The 20,845-nt window shown below is 37.1% G+C and overlaps 2 protein-coding genes across 5 annotated transcripts; one reads left to right on the forward strand and one right to left on the reverse strand.

Annotated features, from left to right (window-relative positions):
* The first annotated feature begins 3,594 nt into the window (after positions 1-3,594).
* Positions 3,595-8,417, forward strand: LOC103715901 (putative chloride channel-like protein CLC-g). Of its 3 annotated transcripts, XM_008803692.4 has the most exons (7): positions 3,604-4,290; positions 4,419-4,596; positions 5,175-5,437; positions 5,894-6,163; positions 6,449-7,577; positions 7,793-7,982; positions 8,150-8,417. In XM_008803692.4, exons 1-6 carry the CDS (start codon positions 3,941-3,943, stop codon positions 7,937-7,939), a joined length of 2,337 nt encoding a protein of 778 aa, XP_008801914.2. In that variant the 5' UTR covers positions 3,604-3,940; the 3' UTR covers positions 7,940-7,982; positions 8,150-8,417. The 3 variants fall into 3 exon arrangements, with proteins under 3 accessions (XP_008801915.2, XP_008801914.2, XP_008801913.2); XM_008803693.4 differs by having other exon boundaries at positions 3,595-4,290; positions 6,449-7,682; positions 7,793-8,417; XM_008803691.4 differs by having other exon boundaries at positions 7,793-8,417.
* A 1,035-nt stretch (positions 8,418-9,452) lies between these two features.
* LOC103715903 (calmodulin-binding receptor-like cytoplasmic kinase 3) lies at positions 9,453-19,453 on the reverse strand. 2 transcript variants are annotated; one of them, XM_008803694.4, is made up of 7 exons: positions 18,880-19,448; positions 16,563-16,817; positions 14,010-14,269; positions 12,587-12,752; positions 12,416-12,505; positions 10,173-10,471; positions 9,466-9,953 (listed from the first exon to the last, which is right to left on the reverse strand). In XM_008803694.4, the coding sequence occupies exons 1-7, from the start codon at positions 19,193-19,195 to the stop codon at positions 9,744-9,746; spliced, it is 1,596 nt and encodes a 531-aa protein (XP_008801916.1). In that variant the 5' UTR covers positions 19,196-19,448; the 3' UTR covers positions 9,466-9,743. The 2 variants fall into 2 exon arrangements, with proteins under 2 accessions (XP_008801917.1, XP_008801916.1); XM_008803695.4 differs by lacking the exon at positions 16,563-16,817 and having other exon boundaries at positions 9,453-9,953; positions 18,880-19,453.
* Between the last annotated feature and the right edge of the window lie 1,392 nt (positions 19,454-20,845).

Below are 20,845 nucleotides of genomic sequence, written 5' to 3' on the forward strand. Positions count from 1 at the left end.
AACATAACATTCGAATGATCAACTTCAGGTACACCCCATTCTACAAAGCAGTAAATCATTACTTTTTCATGTATCACCCTTCGAGATGAGGAGAAGGAAATGGATACAAATTATAATTTGAGAATTCAAAAGTCAAATTCATTAATTCAAAAGTTTAAAATTTGAACCTTGATTCTCTCAAGTGATTGATGAAGAAACCAAGCTAGATCAAGATATGAGAATTCTGCTTCTCTCGAATGATTGATAAGAAAACTGGGCTAGATCATGATTTGAGAATTCAAAAATTCTGATTCTCCTAAGTGATTGAACATAGATTTTCTAGGCCGCCATCATGGCTTGTGTTTCCATAAAAGCTGAAATATTGATTCTCTTACCAAATTATCATGGTTCTGTTTCCATAAACGTTTTACTTTTCCATAATAGCTGTGGTATTGATTCTCTTACCAAACTTATCATGATTTGAGTTTTGATAAAAGATGTAGTATTAATCTTCTTACCAAATTATCATGGTTAATCGAGTTTCCATGAAAGTTGTGATATTGATTCTCCATAATAGCTATTGGTATTGATTCTCTTACAAAAATTATAATGGTTAAGTTTCCATAAAATTTTTCATATTGATTATCCATAAAAGTTGCATTATTGATCCTCGTACTAAAATCATCATGGTTTAAATTTCTATAAAAGCCATGATATTGATTACCTTACAAATTTTCTTCTATTGTATAATTATGCACTAAATATTATATATATGTGATGTATTGCATCATAATGAATATTATGAATAAAATTAGAATTTTCCTGAGATTCTCTTAGTGTGAGTTTACTAATGGCTACATCCTCTTTCATGACATTTTCTAATTCTACCAAATTTCCATAACACTTAGCCATCAATCTTTTAGATAATATTGTGACAATAAAACTTTCTCCTACAAACTACGTGGGCTGGAGAACATAAGTCGATAATGTATTAGGAGTTGAGATAATGGACTTTTTTGATAGAAGTGTTTATGAACCACTTCAATTCATCTCCATTGTTGATGGTAATTCTAAGGGCCGGAAGGAGCCCCAATCTAGATTATGCTTCATAGTAAGTGGTCAAATAGACTTGTTCGAGGTTGGCCTATAAGATCTCTCGCAACAAAAAATCTTTGGATATGCTATTGGTCTCGAACAGGGTGCAAGTAGGTCAAGTTAATGCATGACTCCACCTGATCCTTCTTTGAAGACCCGCAGGTTAGGTCAGGTTCAAAAATTGGACCTGACTTCAATTTTGCATGGGGATTGAGTCTTGTCTTTTTCGGAAATGGGCTCGACGTCCTAACCTGAACCCAATTTAGCCTGATCCAAAAACTTGAATCATATAAATCTCTATCTCATGTACTCTAAATATCTTTGTATAAGTTCTCCTCTCATCTATTTTTACTTTAGTATATTTAGACATGCGAAATAAATGTGAGAGGAAATATGTAGTAGGATGAAATTATATGATTCTCCATCTGATTAAACATTTCTTTCCATTTATTTAACCTCTTAAACGTATTCCTAGTTTATGATTGGGGTAGGGGATGGAGAAGTTGGTGGGGCAAGGACTGGCTTAATTAAGCCAGATTGCATGTTGAAACTAAAATACCAACCCCCAATTCAACCCTTTCCAACTCCAAGGCCGGCTTGCTGGCTGATTAAGTCATCGCCATCCACGCCACTTTGAGATTGATGGATGGATACCTCCACCAGGTTCATACGGGTATTTGTGAAGGGAAAACTACTGCTTGTTTTATCGACGCATGAAGACGGCTAATTATTGGGGGATGGGTCCCCACACGACGTAGAGAACAAGGGATGAATCTATATAAAACTTGGCTTAAACCAGCAGGGAATTATAAAGAAGCTGGGGACCTCATGGGAACCAACCATTCAAGGATCTCACCAACATGTCAAGTGCTTTGTTCATAGTAACATCCTTAAGCTATAATACGCAAGATCAGTTTATTAAAGCTGTAGAGGTCCGGTGTCAGACTTTTTTAAGATTGTTAAAAATATATTTCATCACTTGTAACTACATAATTATTATTTATGAGATGATGTTTTGACTTCTTAAACCATCACTAAATCCATAGCTAAGTCATGAATTATGGGAAAAAATGAAAAGGATCAAGTTTAAAAATTCTAGTAGAAATTTTATCTACATATCATCTCATTACTTAAGAAGAAACTAATATATCTTGTAAATTTATTGTATGATTGCAGAACATGTGAAATCAAATGAGATAAATGATTGGATTTTTTTAGTAAAGCTGATAATCTCGAATCAATATTTGGACCCTTGACATCTTGTGTGCCCGACATAGATTTTTGGCGTTTTAATATACTTCTAGCGATTATTGCCATGCCGATAAACTCATGTTGGCCTACTTGTTTAACTTCTCACATGCTCTAATTTTGCTAAAGAGGACACACTTAAAACTCAAAGTAGTCTATTTCTATCTGCAATATGTTATAATTCACAAATGTTATGACCCATACTTTACGAGCTTGTGTAGGACTGCATGGCATAAAGTGATATGGATCTAAATAATCAACTAATACATGATCGTTTACCCCATAATTAAGGTCCAAATATATGCACATAAATTTACAAGATTGCATGAAAATAGTAGGGTTGAAGGTAGTGCCCAAGCAAGCCTAGCAATAAATATTTGTGGATAAAATGCAAGGTTTAGGAGGGCATCAATCATGAGAAGAGAATGGAGCTCGAGGAAAAGCTAAGATAGGATAATCGTTTACCTAATAGGCTGACTTTTGGGATTTAAAATCTTCACTGAATGTCCATCTCTACTTTCCCTTATCAAGGTGGGAGACTAACATCATTTAAATTCCTTTCCATTAATATGTGCTTGCGTGGCAAATAAAACACCAATGTCAAGCTGGGTTCATTTAACACAATAATAAGGACCACCTCAATAGAAATAGAATTTGATATATTCAGACATGTCCATACATCTTACCGCTACCCACAACTAAATAAAACCTATATATGACCCCACAAATGTATTACAATCCCTATGGTAGAAGAAATTATACTTTTTATTGTCTGCACCGCATGACTTGCATTCTGCCAACTCCGCCGCTCGTTTCTATAAACCTCATGTAGATTCATTTAACACAATAATAAAGGCCACCTCAATAGAAGAACAACAAAAAATAATCTCAAATTTTTGAACTATGTATGTGTAAAAGAATCAAATAATAATAGAATTTCTAATACTTTTAACATATACAAGTGTATCCATCCATATTACTGCTACTCACAAGCAAGTAAAACACATATATAACTCCACAAGTAATGTATTACAATTTCCATGGCAGAAAAAATTATACCTTACATTGTCTGCAACATATGGCTTGCGTGCTGATGCCGCATCTGCTCGTTTCTATAAATTTCATTCACTATACATTTATCTTGATATATTATTATATAAAAAATAAGCGGCAGTGATTTTCGGCGTGCATGGCCTGACGGTGGACGCCGTATGGGACATAATTCTTAGCAGCAACAACACTTCCCACGCGGTCTCCCGTTCCTCGCCGCTATGTTCCATTGCTCTGATAGAGTTTTTTTTCGTTTTTTCTGAGCTCTTTATATACAACACTATACTGTTTGGTACAGGATGTTAGCAAATCTCATGCGGTGCATTTCAAGTCCCGACTCAACTGTAACAGTAGAAGCTTGTCCTCCCCGTATCTCCGACCCGTTCACTTCTCCAACCCCCTTTTCTCTCTCCCTCCCGTACGACCCCACGATTGCACTCGGTTCTTCCGCGCAACTTCTCCTCTCTCTCCCCGTACTCCCAGTAGCTGCACAGACGAAGCGTCCTACAAAAGAAGTTATTAGTGGAAGAGAGAGAAGAGAAGAGAAGGACGACTCGGATCCACTGTCATGGCGACGGCGGCGGTGGTGGCGGAGGAGGAGGAGATGCTGGTCGACGAGCAGCACCGCGTCGACCTCCGGCGGTCGGCGTCGAACACGACATCCCAGGTGGCCATCGTCGGCGCCCACGTGTGTCCGATCGAGAGTCTCGACTACGAGCTCATCGAGAACGACTTCTTCAAGCAGGACTGGCGGAGCCGCGGCCGTTCCCACATCTTCCGCTACGTCACCCTCAAGTGGTCCCTTTGCTTCCTCATCGGCGCCCTAGCCGGCGCCGTCGGCTTCTTCAACAACCTCGCCGTCGAGAACATAGCCGGCGTCAAGTTCGTCGTCACCTCCAACATGATGCTCGCCAGGAAGTAAGAAACCATCGCGTAGATCCGATCAAAATCGCGTCTTTCTTTGTTTTTGATTGTAAAAATCGGATTTTTCTTCGTTCTGATTGTAAAAATTGGATTTTTTTTGGTTGTTGATCTGGGATTCTTAGGTATGGATGGGCTTTTGCGGTCTTTGCCGGGTCGAATTTCGTGCTCACGATGTTCGCATCGGTCATCACGGCTTACATGGCGCCGGCGGCGGCCGGATCGGGCATACCGGAAGTGAAGGCCTATTTGAATGGCGTGGACGCGCCGGATATATTCTCGCTGAGGACTCTGGTTGTAAAGGTGAGATTTTGGGATCGCCGAATTGTTTCCTCCTGTTAAATGGCGTTTTTCTTGTAATCAGGTTGCACAAACGAACAAATTTTTCATATCCGTGATTGAGTTCTCTTTGAGCTCTACTCTCTGTGATCCAGTTATCAGTTGAGATTTATAAACTCTGATTTGAGTCAGTAGCAAAAACTTTCTTGGCCTTTTTCGAACCCTGTAATTAAAGCATTCACTTCCTGGTCTGCAAGTTCTCATTGATGTGCTTGGTCATTTTTCATTACCCTGTTTAGTTTATGCTTTGCTGAATCAAATTCCTTTGGTTCTTTATCATTATATTGTTTTATTCACCTAACTATCCAAAAAAAAGGAAAGAAAAGGTTTGATGAAAGCAAGAGGTCGGAATTACTGTACTTGTACAGTTCGTTTCCATCAACAATTGAAGCACAGTCTATATGGAGGTGTTTTCTGAGACTTGAATAATGATTCATTAAACATGATATATGTTGCATGCTTGTTACAAACAGTGAATTGGAGAAATCTTTACACTTTAATTGAGCAAAATGTTTGATTTGAATGTTAGTTGGGATCGACAGGTAGTTGGTTGCATTGCTGCGGTGTCGTCATCTCTCCATGTGGGCAAGGCAGGCCCAATGGTGCATACAGGAGCATGCATAGCATCTATACTCGGGCAGGGCGGGTCCCGTAAATACCACTTGACATGTAAATGGCTGAGGTATTTCAAGAATGACAGAGATCGGCGGGATCTGGTAACTTGTGGGGCTGGTGCTGGGGTTGCTGCTGCTTTCCGAGCGCCAGTCGGTGGTGTTCTGTTTGCCCTTGAATCAGTATCATCATGGTATTACATAGTTCACTTCCAGCTATATGCGTTCTTTTGCTGTTCTATATATATGTCCTTGAGGTTGTTCTTATGCTCTGAAGAATCAGTGAGTAGGTTTTCTATGATGAAAGCCAGTGAATATTTTTCTCAAAATTAGATATGAGCGAATGTAATCTCAAGAACCAAAGTTGTCATAGGTAAGTAGTATTTCTATATGTGTTAGTCATCTAATATTTCCTCAAAATACAGACTGAAACTTTTGTTTCATTTTCTAATAGCAGTGATTAAAAGAAAGGAAAAAAACTAAAAGTTTTGACAGTTTGTCCACCTTGAAATATGCATCAGTGATTACTTAGGAATTGCTTCATTTCTTGTCAGATCAGGCACTTTAACCCTGACTTAGTTTCGTGCTTTACATAAGCAGCGTTTTTCACACTGTCTTCATGATTCTGATACTGGTCCTTGGCTTTACAGGTGGAGAAGTGCCCTACTTTGGAGAGCATTCTTCACAGCAGCTGTAGTTGCTGTTGTGCTTAGGGCACTGATAGACATATGTAGAAGTGGCAAGTGTGGTTTGTTTGGAAAGGGTGGGCTTATAATGTTTGATGTGACTTCAGATACTGCTGCTTATCACTTGGTGGACTTACCGCCAGCGATCCTTTTAGGAATCATTGGAGGAATATTGGGGAGTTTCTACAATTTTATCCTGGACAAGGTTCTTCGAATCTACAATCTTATCAATGAGTATGTATCACTTTCTCCCTCGTTTCCTTTCTTTCTTTTGATTAGCTCAATGTTTCTTGAGACACGCTAAGAATTTTAACAAGTGACGAATCGTGGAGCTTATCATTGATTGCATAACCAAACGTCCTTCAACAGCCAAAAAAAAAATCATTTCATATGTAAAATAGTTTATTAATGTTTTTATCTTTTAAAGGCACTATTCTTCAAATATGTTTTTCTAAGTTCTGCAAATTTTGCAAAGTGATATATTGTTCATCTTGGAAATATTTGTCCATTTATTTTCAGGAAAGGCACTGGCTACAAATTGCTTCTTGCTGCCACAATTTCCATATTCACATCCTGTTGCCTTTTCGGGCTACCATGGCTTGCATCTTGTAGACCTTGCCCAGCTGACCAATCAGAAGATTGCCCATCAATAGGCAGGTCTGGTAATTTCAAGAAGTTCCAGTGCCCGCCTAACCAATACAATGATCTGGCTAGCTTATTTTTCAACACCAATGATGACACAATTAGAAACCTCTATAGTGCTGGCACAGATTCTGTGTTCCAAAAATCTTCGATCTTGTTGTTTTTTGTTACCTCTTATTTCCTAGGGATTGTGAGCTATGGTCTTGTTGCTCCTTCTGGCCTCTTCGTTCCTCTCATTCTGACAGGTGCGACCTATGGACGCCTCGTTGGGATGCTTATGGGTAGACATTCAACTCTGGACCATGGGCTTTTTGCAATCCTTGGATCTGCTTCCCTTCTAGGTGGATCAATGAGGATGACTGTTTCTGTATGTGTAATCATCCTAGAATTGACCAACAATCTCCTGTTGCTTCCCCTGGTCATGCTTGTTTTGCTCATATCCAAAACTGTGGCCGACACTTTTAATGCAAACATCTATGATATGATTGTCAAATTGAAGGGTCTGCCTTATCTTGAAGCCCATGCAGAACCCTACATGAGGCAGCTCACGGTCAGTGATGTGGTCACTGGTCCTTTGCAGATATTTCATGGTGTAGAGAAGGTTGGTAATATAGTCCATGTTCTGAAAACAACTGGCCATCATGGATTCCCTGTTATCGACGAGCCTCCATTTTCTGACTCACCTGTGCTATTTGGCCTAGTTCTTCGTGCACACCTACTTGTCTTATTAAAGAAAAGAGAGTTTCTTCATACTTGTGCACTCTCAGGGGTTGATGCTTCAAAACAGTTCTCTGCTGATGATTTTGCCAAGCGCGGCTCTGGCAAGCGTGACAGCATCGACAATATAGAGCTGACTACAGAAGAGATGGAAATGTACATTGATTTGCATCCATTTACAAACACTTCACCCTACACTGTTGTCGAGACTATGTCACTGGCAAAAGCTCTCATACTTTTCCGTGAAGTTGGTCTAGGGCACCTCTTGGTTGTTCCAAAGTCCTCTTCAGTAAGTGACCTCGTCTCTAATATAAACTATGTCTACACCACCTTTATCGAGTACATCTAGTACATCTAAAACCTAAGTCACTGGCTACTGCCAAGATAAATTCTGGCATCTTTTTTATAGTTTTTTTCAAATTTTTGATAGATATTAAGAAGTTTTAGCATTCGTATCTGGCTTTGTTTCCATCTCTGATGACGTTGCTCGCTGAGTTACTGCAGAGGGCACCTGTAGTGGGCATATTGACAAGGCATGATTTCATGCCTGAGCATATTCTGGGACTGCATCCTTTCCTGTTGAAGAGCAGGTGGAAGAGACTGCGATTCGGAAAGTCCACTATTACTAAATTTTTTAGCAGCCTCTGTTAGCGCTTCCACATAGAAGTTTGATTGTAACCATTCCAGAATAATGGTAAGGCCTCAGATTTTCTTCCTCCAATTGGTGAACATCTAACTTTTTGCATTTACCTTTCAAATGGTGGACATTAAAGGAAGCGAGTCATATCTAGAAATTAAGCATTTTTTGGGAAACAGGTACAGCTTACAAGAAATCTCTCCAAAGTTTTTCTATATGTGCAGAGTCAATATCAAACTATTTGAGGAAGCAGACACAAGAGGAGACAGATTCTATTTCTCCTTCCAAAGTGCCTTTGGAGATGTATACTCAATTGTATTATACAGGATTCAACGCCACTCTTAGTTTAGATATCTGTTGCAAGTTAATATTTTTTACAGAGGACATCATTATTCAATCAGTTAGTTAACATGGATTGGTTTTTAGCCTTGTATGCTTCTGATAGCAAGTAGTACCACAAAATAATCTGATTATCTCCAGATTTCAGAGCAATAGCCACTTGTATGCTTTCTTGAGTCTCATACTGGAGTTTGATGTCCAAGAATTCAACTTTTAGATGATAGTTTTTGTCATATATCAGCGACATGCATGTGCACTACTAACTCTACAAAGTAGACTGCATTTTAATCCTAATATAAAATTGCATGTTGAAGTATTGAGTTTCCCTTGGGAAAATAACTGGCAAAAGATTCTGAATCTGTTGATTTGTTTGTGATAGTTGCCACAACCGCATACAAGTCTTTTATTTTGATTGTAATATAAACGTATACGGATGATCTAAACATCAATTGATTGCGTTTAACATGAAATACGGTGGCAAGATATTCCTCCAGTATCTGATCTATATGCTGTGAAGGCACTGTTATGCAGCGAATTGGAAATCCAAAGATTCCAAACACCATGAAAAAGTGAGCTGGCCATGGGGGTAGCGAACGACCTCCACATTCCATGTACAAAGGTCTCCTTGTAGTATATAATAAAGGAAACTGGTTGCAAATTATAAGATGTGATTTCAAATTATCCTATGCTTTTGTTGATTAAGAGCGAAGACATTAAATACCATTAGCAATCCATGGTGGAAGACGGCATGAACCAAGGGCTTATAAAAGCTTTCTGAGACGGTAAATAGATGTCGACGTTAATATGATAAGGTATGACTTCCATCTTTGCGTATAGCTACTTCAACTTTGTAGCCTGTCTCAGTGGTTGTTCTTGTGGACCTGTAACATAAATCATTCGGACCGTTCTTTTTGCATATGATTGAGGTTTATGTGTCAGACTCCAGCTATGACATTGTGGCATGCCTTGCTAGCTGACCTCCATATTGAGGAGCAGGCTTGATGGTTTATGGTTTGCTGCTCTGAGTTTCATGATGGCATTGGATTACACGAGTTTCAAATAACCAAAATTTCACAGTTCATCTTTAGGGTATCATAATATATACATCAATCTGGATATGATGATGAACATATGCAACGATCGTGGATGCATCTCTCAATATAAATTCTGAGCAAGTTAAATACAGCATAACCCCAAAAACTTTTAGTTGGAAGTAAGAATTATCAAAGCTTCCAGGTTTAAAACTATATCATCAAACTTTCCAGTACAAAAATAAAGTCCTTCTATCAACAGCTGACAAACCTGTCCACTCTCCAAATAAGGTTATGCTCTCTATGAAAATGTAAGAACTTGACAAGGCATCTGAATGCCCAAAACATCGTATACTAGAAACGACAACAATCTGATACAAATAGCTGATCCCCTATCGGTCAGATCAATAATTTTGCCTTTAAACTTACAGAGAAGCATAGCTGCTTTTCATGCTCTCCTACGACTCCTAGCATAATCTTTCCTTATCTCCCACAGCTGTTCTACAACTTCCTTCATTGCAGGCCGATCAGTTCGGGTAGGAGCAGCACACTGAAAGGCCAAACCGAAAATCCTCTTTAGTACCTCCTCATCTACCACTTCCTTTAACAGAGGATCCAATATGCCTCGCACATTGCCTTCGTTATATTTGTTGAAGGCCTGAATCACCAAGTTGCACAGGTTTAGATGAAGGTGGAAAAACATGTGCTAAAATTTGATCTTCAAACCATACAAATATCATGTTTAGTTTTCCTTCCCGATAAAAATTAAGGATAACATCAGAATAGCTTGTGACTTTATTAAATTTTCTAATAGTAAGTTAGTAACCATCATAGTATTTATCAAAATGATTTCGTAGCGAAGATCTGCTATGCTTACCCATCTAACAGTTATCCTTTCATCAGCCTTTCTCTTCACTTCTACCGGACGACGTACGGATAGGATTTCCAAAAGCAGTATGCCAAAGGAGTAAACATCACTCTTGGGTGTGAGGCGATATGTCCTAAGGTATTCTGGGTCCACATATCCAGCTGTGCCCTTCACTTTGGTCTCAATATGAGTCTGATCTGCTTCCATTGGACCAGTTCTTGCAAATCCGAAGTCAGCCACCTTTGCTCTGTAGCTTTCTGTCAGCAGAATGTTTGATGACTTGACATCTCGGTGAATTATAGGTTTCTCTAATAGGACATGATACCAAAAAGAAAATTGGTTAGATATGAAATGCTCGAGAACCACCAGTAGAAAATGGCTGAGGGAGGAGTCACTTAGAAAAAAGTCACAATGTATTGAAGTATAATCATAACTCAAAAAGGTAAATTTTCCAATACATCCACTCCATATCGGACCCTAATCTCATACACATGCATCCATCCTGATATATAAATGATTCAGGATCACTAGTATTCCTAAAACTAAATTAAAATAGAAAAAAGCCATGTACTTTATGATAATAAATATTGAAGTCAAACAAGTCCAAAAGTTTTCTCTCACATTATATATTGAATGCTGCTATGATCATGGTAATCCACAGATTTCTTTTGGCTCTATACACAGTTTTACATGAAGAAAACCAGAGCTGATCTCATATAGATCATAGTTGTGACTTATTACTATCAATACCCACCTTAATCAGTATTTTCTAATACTCAGGATATAATAACAGGCATGGACCTCATTCAACATGCCAAGACCAATACCAGAGCCTAATTTAACAGATCCAGGTAAAATTCCATATAGCTAAACCATTCGATTGTGAAACCAACACCAGTCGCTTATTCATGTATGCAGAGACTTTTCAAGATAGGCACAATTTGGTTGAAATTCAACATTAAGGCCAAAAGAAGATTGGTTGAATCAACAAGGACATGTTAGGAACCAAATAGCTTCTATTGAGAGGTCAAGGAGCAAATAGACAAAGTTGTATTGAACAAAATTTTTTACAACCTCAAAATGGTCTTGTACAAATTGGTTCGCATGCCATACCAGTATGAGTTTGACTTGTTATCTGGTGTATGACTGATTCATGGATTTAATAGCTTTATATTCATAACACCTTCTTTAACATTTCCAGGTCAGGTACAGTATTTAGAATTAATAATGTACCCCTAGATATATCGAACTTTGTGTATGATATGATGATGGCATCTAAAACCTATGCTCTAATATATATTTTGAGAAAAAGAAAGACCACAATAAGTCTCAAATTTTCAAAATTGCTTTTTCATTCTTATTTTTTAAAATATTTCTTGTCCAACGAGTAAATTAAAATCCGGTCAACAATGTACCAGCTGGCATAGAACTTCTGGTACCACAGTGATACAATATACTAGGCACGACTAGGATCGAGCCCACTAGCAGTATCTGAACCCTTGGGGTTTTGTATCAGAATCCTTGGTGTTCAAACAACTCTCCATGTGTTGCAAACTAAGATGCCTATAACTTGTTATAAAAGAATGTGCCACAATTTAAACGGTAATCAGGAAAAAGACCCAAATAAGATGATATAACCATTTATACTTTGTAGTCTTGACACTGTAGTTCGCAAGAAAAGTCCTAAAACTGATAGGAAGGCATTAACGTAATATGCATCAAAGTACATTTGGCAATAATTTGTCATTTAATAGGTAAGGTGACCAGCACCAGCAGTGTCTAAATAGATGATATTGAAAACATAAACAGTGCTTTTTGCAGCCTTGAGAGCAAATTGTTCAACCACGAGAATGACTTTGTGACTCCCTGTCTGAGATGTAATGGCAAGAAGATCAATAAAATGTGTCAGATAAAAGGAATGCTAAGTTGGAGAAAGGTACACCCCACATTAAGGAGAAATAGAAAGACAAATTAAAAGGGACAAATAAGAGATGAGGGGCATTTTTGGCTTCACAAAGGGACCGAAAACAATCAAAAGTCCACTGACAAAAATCACATTACAAGTAAACATCATAGTCATCTAACATCAAGTCACCAAGTGAAAGAAAAAAGGCCTACACGGAATCAAGACAAAGTGCACCCCATGCTACTAGTGTCCATTATATGTGTAATGATTATAGCTGAAAACTTCTTTTCTCAAACATGGGGTAAAGTAAGAATCTATCCTCCATGATGAATCAATAGCAGCTCACCTGCATATAGATGGAGGTATGTCAAACCATGAGCAACATCAATGGCTATTTCTAGCCGTTGACTGAAGTCCAAAATCCTCCCACCCTTACCTGCCAAATAAACCAACTTATTTAACAATTCAAGTTACATAATTGATGTGATATTTAAGAATTTGAACATTCACAACATACCATCAAGATGTTCCCGGAGAGTACCATTTGAAACATACTCAGTAATGATAATACGTTCATTTCCATTATCAGTGTAGCCAAGTAACTTGACCAAATTCCTATGTTCAATTTTGGTGAGAAGTGCAACTTCACTTCTAAATTCAGCTCGTAGGTCAGCAAAACGTTCCTGTCAAAAATTAAATTATAACAGCGAACAACTACATAATATTTTAAGAGAAAAATATTCATCATTGATAATGATTACTTCCTTATAAAATGAACAAAGGATTCATAATATGTAATGTCACAGACACATATACAAAGAGAGAAAGAGTTAAATGCTAAAAGTGGGGGGTTTATTGATAATTTATCAATTTACCATATAACAAGGATTTTAAGTCAGATCAGTTTTGGATTTAAATAGATAAATACAGTTTGAAGTTTACCAAATTGTGAGAGCTTCATCACTATTGTTATTTCTCGCTCAAAACTAAGGTTCGCTATCTTGGTACTGGACCTCGTACCAATACCATCGTATTACAGTCTCAGTATGTTTGGTATGGCAGCTAGTTCAATGAATCGAGTATCGGTATATCCCCCGTACTCTATACTGATTTGGTACCAGTACGGTACGGTCGGTATGTACCGGTACTGATCGGCATGGCAAACCTTACTCAAAACAATCAAAATGAGGTGATAACTTCCAACAGATTGCGTTTCCATAGTTGAATTGATGATGTGCATTGCAAAATTATAAATTGTCATTTCATAGACTAGCAACTTTAGTACATGTTATTAGTTTGATAATATCTTTTCCAAAATTTAAATTCCTTACAAATCATAAAAATATACAATGGCTTTGTTGGTCAGTGTCATCTTCTCTTCTCATTCATTAATCAGCAGAGAATCAGGAAATAACAGAAAAGCACTATTATATGCAAGCATTAACTAATTCAAGAGTAAAAGAAAAAGTTCAACTCCTCACTGAAACTGATCAACTTTTAATATAATAAAGAACAAGGAAATTGATCAACTTTTTACATAATAAAGAACTCAATGTTATGCAAAAGAGAAGCATAGTAAATCTCGTAAACACTTCTCTTTAAACATGAATGAGTTGAAAATTTGTAATTGGTAAAACTAATGTTCTGTATCATACCATTATCACAATATATGTGTCTCAACCATGGCAAAGCTTGCAAATTATTAAAATGGATGAGCCCCACAAAAAAAATTCTAAAACTGTGTTAGTAGGAAGATATGCTCAGAATATAACCTTAACTAGGGGCATTTGGATAAGCTTCCCGTATGGATAATCAGCACATGTTGAATGCATAATTTGCATACCATCAATAATATAACATAAGAGCAATCCTGAGCATATGAAATTTTTAAAGACACAGAAAAGGAGTTTCGTCTTAAGAAAAGTAAAAGAACATATCACCTTCTTTGCTCGCTTAATAGCAACAACCTGACCATCTGGCAGCTCAGCCTTGTAGACAGTTCCAAAACCACCTTCACCTATTTTTAGTGAAGATGAAAAGTTCTGAGTAAGTCTGGCAATCTGATCGATGCTGAGATGTAATGGTCCAATGATACTTGGTTGAGAAGATAGCGAAAATCGAGATGGACTAGGAGGTGTTCTTAGTGAATTTCTTGGTGTTCTTTCAGGGGTTGAGCTTTCAAAAGAGGAAACTGAATCCACTGAAACATCAAAAGCTATTTGTTAGTAAAATTTTCCACTGACATTGATGATAAGTAAATAGAATCCATCAATAAATAATATATAGGCCCAAAGGTCCTAGCTTAGTTACAGAAGTACTGCAACCTTCAGGTAATGCTATTGACTCCAACTTATCTGAGAAATTTAACCCTGTGTTTGGTTGGGATCATAAGAGGGTGGAAGGATGGGGTTGGAAGGATATGGACCCCATCCACCATTTGGTTCAAAAAATCTTAAGAAGGATGGATAAAAATGAGGGATTGCCCATCCATCCTAGCCCATCAATTTGCATCCTCCCAAATTAGAAGAATGCAAGGAAGGATGGATGGAGTATATGAGTGGTGGGTTTTTACGTTGACAAAATTATCGTCAATTAATTAGTTATTTATATAATTAAAAAATATATATTTATAAAATTATTTATTAAAATTAAATAAAAATTAAATATTTATTTAATTTTTATATAATTACAAATTATAAAGATAATAAGTTTATATATTACCCTACTTCTTTAGTATAAATAAGTGTTATAACTTGATAATAATGATACTTTTTATTAAAGGATAGTTTACTAAATTTGTCATCCAAATATCATTCATCCTTTTTTTCATTCCTTCTATACCAAACAGAGGAGAGAATCATTTTCATCTATTCTTCTATGTTTCACCAAACACACTGAATGAACGATAGAAGACCCATCCATCCTCTCTCTTATCCATCCTTCCTCTCCTATCCATCTTTCATCTAATCCATCCTTCATACCAAATAGAGGGTAAAAGATGATTTTCTATCTTATTATCTCACATTGCCAATTTTTCTGCTCCACAGATATAATTTAACCATAAAAAAGTGTGAGTATATATTGATTTATGCATAACAACATATGAGTTTTCCACAAGAGTATAAAAACATTCAAGTAATTAATATCATAGTTTCGATCCGAGAGTTTCTTCTAACTGTAAAGTGCTCATTTCTCTTTCCTTCTGCCTAATGAAATATACACAACCTTACTTAATATATAAGAAATTAATGATCTTCATTTGCCTTAAAAATTTTTGATTCATTTTCTGGTAATATCCTTAGAGAAGCAGGATTCTCCTCGTCAAGAAGAAACCAGGCTGAAGGATTGGAGCTTTTAGCAGTCATCCCATAAGGTTCTGAGTCAAGGTTTCAGTCATTCTATACCTCCAGTGACAGAATAGGGCTTTGTAAGGGAGAAACCGAGGCATTATCTCAAAATACTGCAGCAACACAAGATCCTCCATGGCCAATTCAGAGAGCCAATACATAAACCGATTATTAATCTTAAAAAAGAAGGGCTGAACATTTAGTAGGCAAGCCAGAAACTCTAGAATCAATATTTGTGAAATTTCAGTTTTCCTGTGTAGCTTAAAGATTTTCTTTATTATGATGCATTGGATAACAGAAAGTAACGAGTTCTCTCATTTTAAGAAACAAAATCTTTCATTTATTTCATATAAACCATGAGATCATAGCACAGGTCTGCAGGAAATCAGCAATCAAGCTCACAGGGTTTAGAAAGAATTAATTCATTCTATCTGCTGCATTATTGCCTTCTACTGCCTGGCTTGCCTATTCAGAGAACGATTTAAAGACATGTCTGCCAAGGTCATTAAGAGAACCTGATGCTTTTTATTGATGTCAACAAAAACTGAAGTCAGCCATGCTGTGCAATGGCACTGTGCGAAGAGAAATACCAAATATTTTTTTTCTTTTTTCTATGGAATATGTTTAGTTAGATAAAAGCAATAATTGCATAGAGAACATAAATAGCAGCAGATAGAACAATATATTAATCACCAATATGATCGAAGCCTTTTCTATCAAATGGGCGGATTTGGTGCACAAGTCAAGAAAACAGCACAAAGGGATTTTACTACTACTTACGAACTTAAAGTAAGGTATTGGTTCCAGATTCTTCGACTAGACAACTTAAGGCAAGAAAGAGACCTGCCATTAAACCTAGAAAGTATGTTGGCTGGTAGAAAACCTACCTTGATGGCTGTAGATTAAGCACGTGCAACCAAGGAGCAAATCTCCAAAGTTACTCTAGGCTTATAAGGAGTCAACATGAAGAGGAAAAAGAATGTTCCATTAAAGGAATAATCTTCATTTTTGAGGCAACAAAATAAGCCAATAAATATCAGTTAAAACTTTCACTAACAGGCTTAAAGCTACTCAATATAATGCTAATGTATAACAATCTTTATGCTACTAAAATTCAGACTTCAAAATTGTGCTTAATTAACTTACTTGAATGCATCTCTCTGGCTAAAACAGGATGCTCACTCACATCTTTTCTTTTTGAATGAAAGCAAGGACAAAGTATAGCCCAACATAGAAGGAACATTCCTGGTACAGCTAGCATAAGATGATCTGGCGCCAAATCAAAATCACGATGCTGCTGTTTCTCCTGTGTCTGACTCATTTTGCTTAGCTTATCAGTGATGGTACCATTTACTAACGGTTGAAGCAAAAACTTTCTCCCTTTCAATCTAAGTAGGTTCACTACAAAGGGCACCAAAAAAAAAGCAGTCATACACTGTAAAAAAAATCATTTCATTTGCATAGATAAAAGGCAGCAAAAGGTAAAGTAAAAGGTCTCATTCGTTAAACTAAGCCTGTCTCCATCACCAATGTTAAGCTTATCCAGATGACAAGCTTAACATCAACCAGAAAAATTGAATTTTTTTTAAAAACTTAAATGGATTAAATAGTGTTTGTTCATTGGACCATATACAATCAAGAGTGTTTTATATACATACCAAAGACATCATCAATACACCATTCAACTTTGTTCCCATGAAGTTAAAAAGTGCCAAAAATATTTGGAACATTTAGCTGGTCAACTGATGATTGATCTTATTATTTTTCTAACTCATTTAATGCACCATTATATCTTGTAGACTTTTTCCAGTCTATAGGCAAAGCCAAATGATATATAGTTCATTTCCACAATATACACCAAAAAACAAATAACACTCGTTGCCTTGAGATCATTGTATCAAGGACCAGCTACTTTCTTGACCATGGAAGCCATCCATTGGTTACTCATTTCCTTCACACTATGTTCCTAAGGATTCAAGACCTGCTTTGCTGTGTTTTGTGTCCGTTAGTAGATTATCTCCTATAAGCGGCACCCAGAGATTTTTTGTCATCCTAGTTAAAGTGTCACAGCATTGCTCCATGCTGATCTCCATTGGTTACATCATCTTCCCAATGCACTGTTGTCGCTTCATTTTGTCAGCCATATTGGTGCCCCTTGCTTGTGATCTCCCCACCATCATCATGTCCGCTTGAGCTTCTCATCACATCTTATAGACATTATTGCTAATTCATCTCCCACAACTCATACTACTACTAAGCTATATTCTTAGCATCCATTATTTCCGCTCAAAGAAATTACTACTTCTTTACATGGTCAAGTCACTTTCATGGAAAACTCTTAGCAGAAGTCCACCTCAGGTTAAAGTCTTTAAGAAGTGGATAGAATGGTATCTATCCATGATATCTTCTTCATTCAATTATTCAGAATAGGAGCCTGTGCATGTGATTCATATATGTGATAGAACGTTCATCTCAGCAACTGTGCATTTATCAGAGTCAATGCCATAAGATTGTGATTTACTCCAAAACTTGCAACTTGAGGTGCAAGAATTGGTTGTAACACGGTAAGACAGCCTTAGCAACCAAACGGAGGCTTAAGATGTTTGCCATAGGGAAAAGGTAAAGGGCAATGCATGTACACTTGAATTGTTAAGATACATAAGAAAGTTGAGAAGTACAAAGACCATAACAAGGTTTGCACCTAAAAATGAATCATGCGGTGTCATTGACAAGATAGATGAGGTAAATGGGACATATAATTAGAAGGAAAAATGCATTAGTAATCTTGAGAACATGACCAAGCTTCCTTCATTAGTATTATTTTGCACCATGATACTAAAATCCATTAATGGATTTGCAAAACTAGATGCAAGGATGCGATACATAACGACATGTAAAGTAGACCTACTTGAAGTAGGAAAGTTCAATAGGAAAGCAACCTGATAACTATAATCACCTACAAAAATTAAGATTCATGGCCCTAAATATTGTAGTGCAGATGATCAAAAGAAGCCAAAAGCTTAGCTTCGCTAAATGAAAAAGGGAGAACCAAGTGCTATTTTATTTTGCAGCACATATAATTTGACTAACATGAGACATCTCCTAGTGTAGTCTTGAGGTGGGCAAGAAAGCATGTCCAAGGCAATTATTCCACAAACCAGACGGGAAGGAAAGAATCGTAAGAGGCTGGAAGTTGGAGATGCTATGCTAAACGTTACACGATTCCCTGTCCGCCGTAAGTGATTGTAAGTATAGAAATTTTGCAGCTTCTTCCTTGCATGGTGCCTCTCTTCCAAAGTCTTATTAAAAATTATGCTCCTAAAATCTCAATTCAAAGACTTCCATAGGATCTAAAACAATTAAAATCGACACGAAGAATTGTTCCACGACATAATCCCTTGATTAACGAAAGGTAAAGAAACCAATATGCCCCCCAAAAAAAAGTTCTGAAGACCAGAATTACCAGAAACTATATCGCTCTCCAGACGGGCAGAGACCGAAAAGTCCCGATTGCAGTACTCCCTGCCAATTCTCGCCCACGCCTCTTCATTCGAGTCACAGATAGAACATCCATTTCTAAAACACAACTCTAACTCTTCACAGATCAAACCGACATCTTCCGCCTTCTTCTGACCGATATAGACTTCAAACTGATCCGTCGACTTCAAATAGCCGACACGATCAGTCCCACAATCCATCAAATAGGTCGCAGACGACCCAGCTAACAAATTCCATTGTAATTGTACCAAAATCACCAAAACCAGAAGATACGGAGCCATTATTGACAGATTACCCACCAAAAACACCAAAAAACTTCATCTGGAAGCCAGATTAATCAGTCCGGAATCCCCAAAATCCAATCTTCCTGCAAGAAAAGTTGATGAAATTGGAGAAAGGAAGCGAAGAGACTTCAACAGCCCAGTCCAGAGGCGCCCTAGGGTTTGGTGGGTGGTGGTGATTTGGACGGGAACGTTTTCTTCTTGTAAGAGAATAGATCGACGGATTTGGTAAGAGAATAAAAAAGACTGGACTGCAGTCAATGGACGGAGTTCTGTACAGTGGCGGCGGTTTTCCCTATGGGACCGGATTTGACCGTTGCGGGAACTGAAAACCGCGACCAGACCGCGTTGCGGTCACCTCCCAATCCTACAAGTCGGTATCTTCAGCGATCCACAAACAGTTGTTTGACACGTTTCAGGTCAACGGATTCGGGCTACATCATACAGGTGTCGGATTTTTACTGGTAGTACTGGTGCATGCTGATCTGCTAGGAGCAGCAGAGTGATGTTTTGCTCAGGTCAATTGAGGTGTGATAGAATGATCTTATATTGCGATAGAGTCATTAAAAACGACAGATGTTATTAAGATGTTATCTTGTTGCAGGAACAATACTTTTCTTTTTTATCAATATTCAGAATGAAACTCTGAACATCCTTTGATGGAAAGTTCTTAAAGGAGATGTACCAACATCCTCAGCTAATAATTGTTGGCAGGGAAACTTATTTTCTATTTTCTATTCATATGATTAATATTGCATCAATTAAATTCAGATAATCATTTTTGCGAAAATTAATAATTTATTCTGCAAGCAGTTAGCTATATTATTGAATAACGTTATTATTTTACTATTATTATATTTAAAATTTTACTGCAATAATCAATAATAACTTTCATCTCCATTATAATGGAGAATGAGAATTTCAAAAGGGGGTATGTCATGCCAGAATCATTGTGGAATTTTATAAAGTAAACATGAAAACTTGGAATTTGGGGTCCATTGCACAAGCTGCTTGAAAGATTTATAATTGGTTGCTATCAATTTAAAGGCTAATGATAAATTGAATGAAATATATTTGAACTAAAAATATAAAAAATTATACAAGCATGCCAAAATATCATTGTAATCGGGATGCAAATAATCGGGATTGGATTATAAAAATATATTTGAACTACAGTAAGAATCCAATAGCCCAGCTTTTGCTTTTTGGATAATAGTATATTTTTGTGCCTATCCAAAAAGCACCTATGTCAAATGAGGGTGATGAAGGGGAAGAGAGGGACAGAGTTGCCACCCATGTTTCTTAAGGAGATAATAAGAAACCTAAACTAATGGATGAAATGATTTATCTATGAATCTTAACGGTTCCTAACCAAAGAAGGAAGTGAGCTAACACTTACAACCTGAGGGCATTCTTGCTTAGTTTTCTCTTTATAAATCGAAGCTTTTATATAGAAAAAATCATGGGTTGATGTTGCTACTTACATGAAGAGTTAGCTAGATAGAGAGGGTCTAGGCATAACATTCCTTCATCGTTATTGCCCTGCCTTCTATGATCAACCCCAGGCACATTTAGGTTTTGATCTGAGGCACCCTAGGATTTTGTCTTTTAGGAAGAAATATATTTATGAGATGATGAGAGTTTCCTTAT

The sequence above is a fragment of the Phoenix dactylifera genome, chromosome 1 (genome assembly GCF_009389715.1).
Source record: "Phoenix dactylifera cultivar Barhee BC4 chromosome 1, palm_55x_up_171113_PBpolish2nd_filt_p, whole genome shotgun sequence".
NCBI lineage: Eukaryota > Viridiplantae > Streptophyta > Magnoliopsida > Arecales > Arecaceae > Phoenix > Phoenix dactylifera.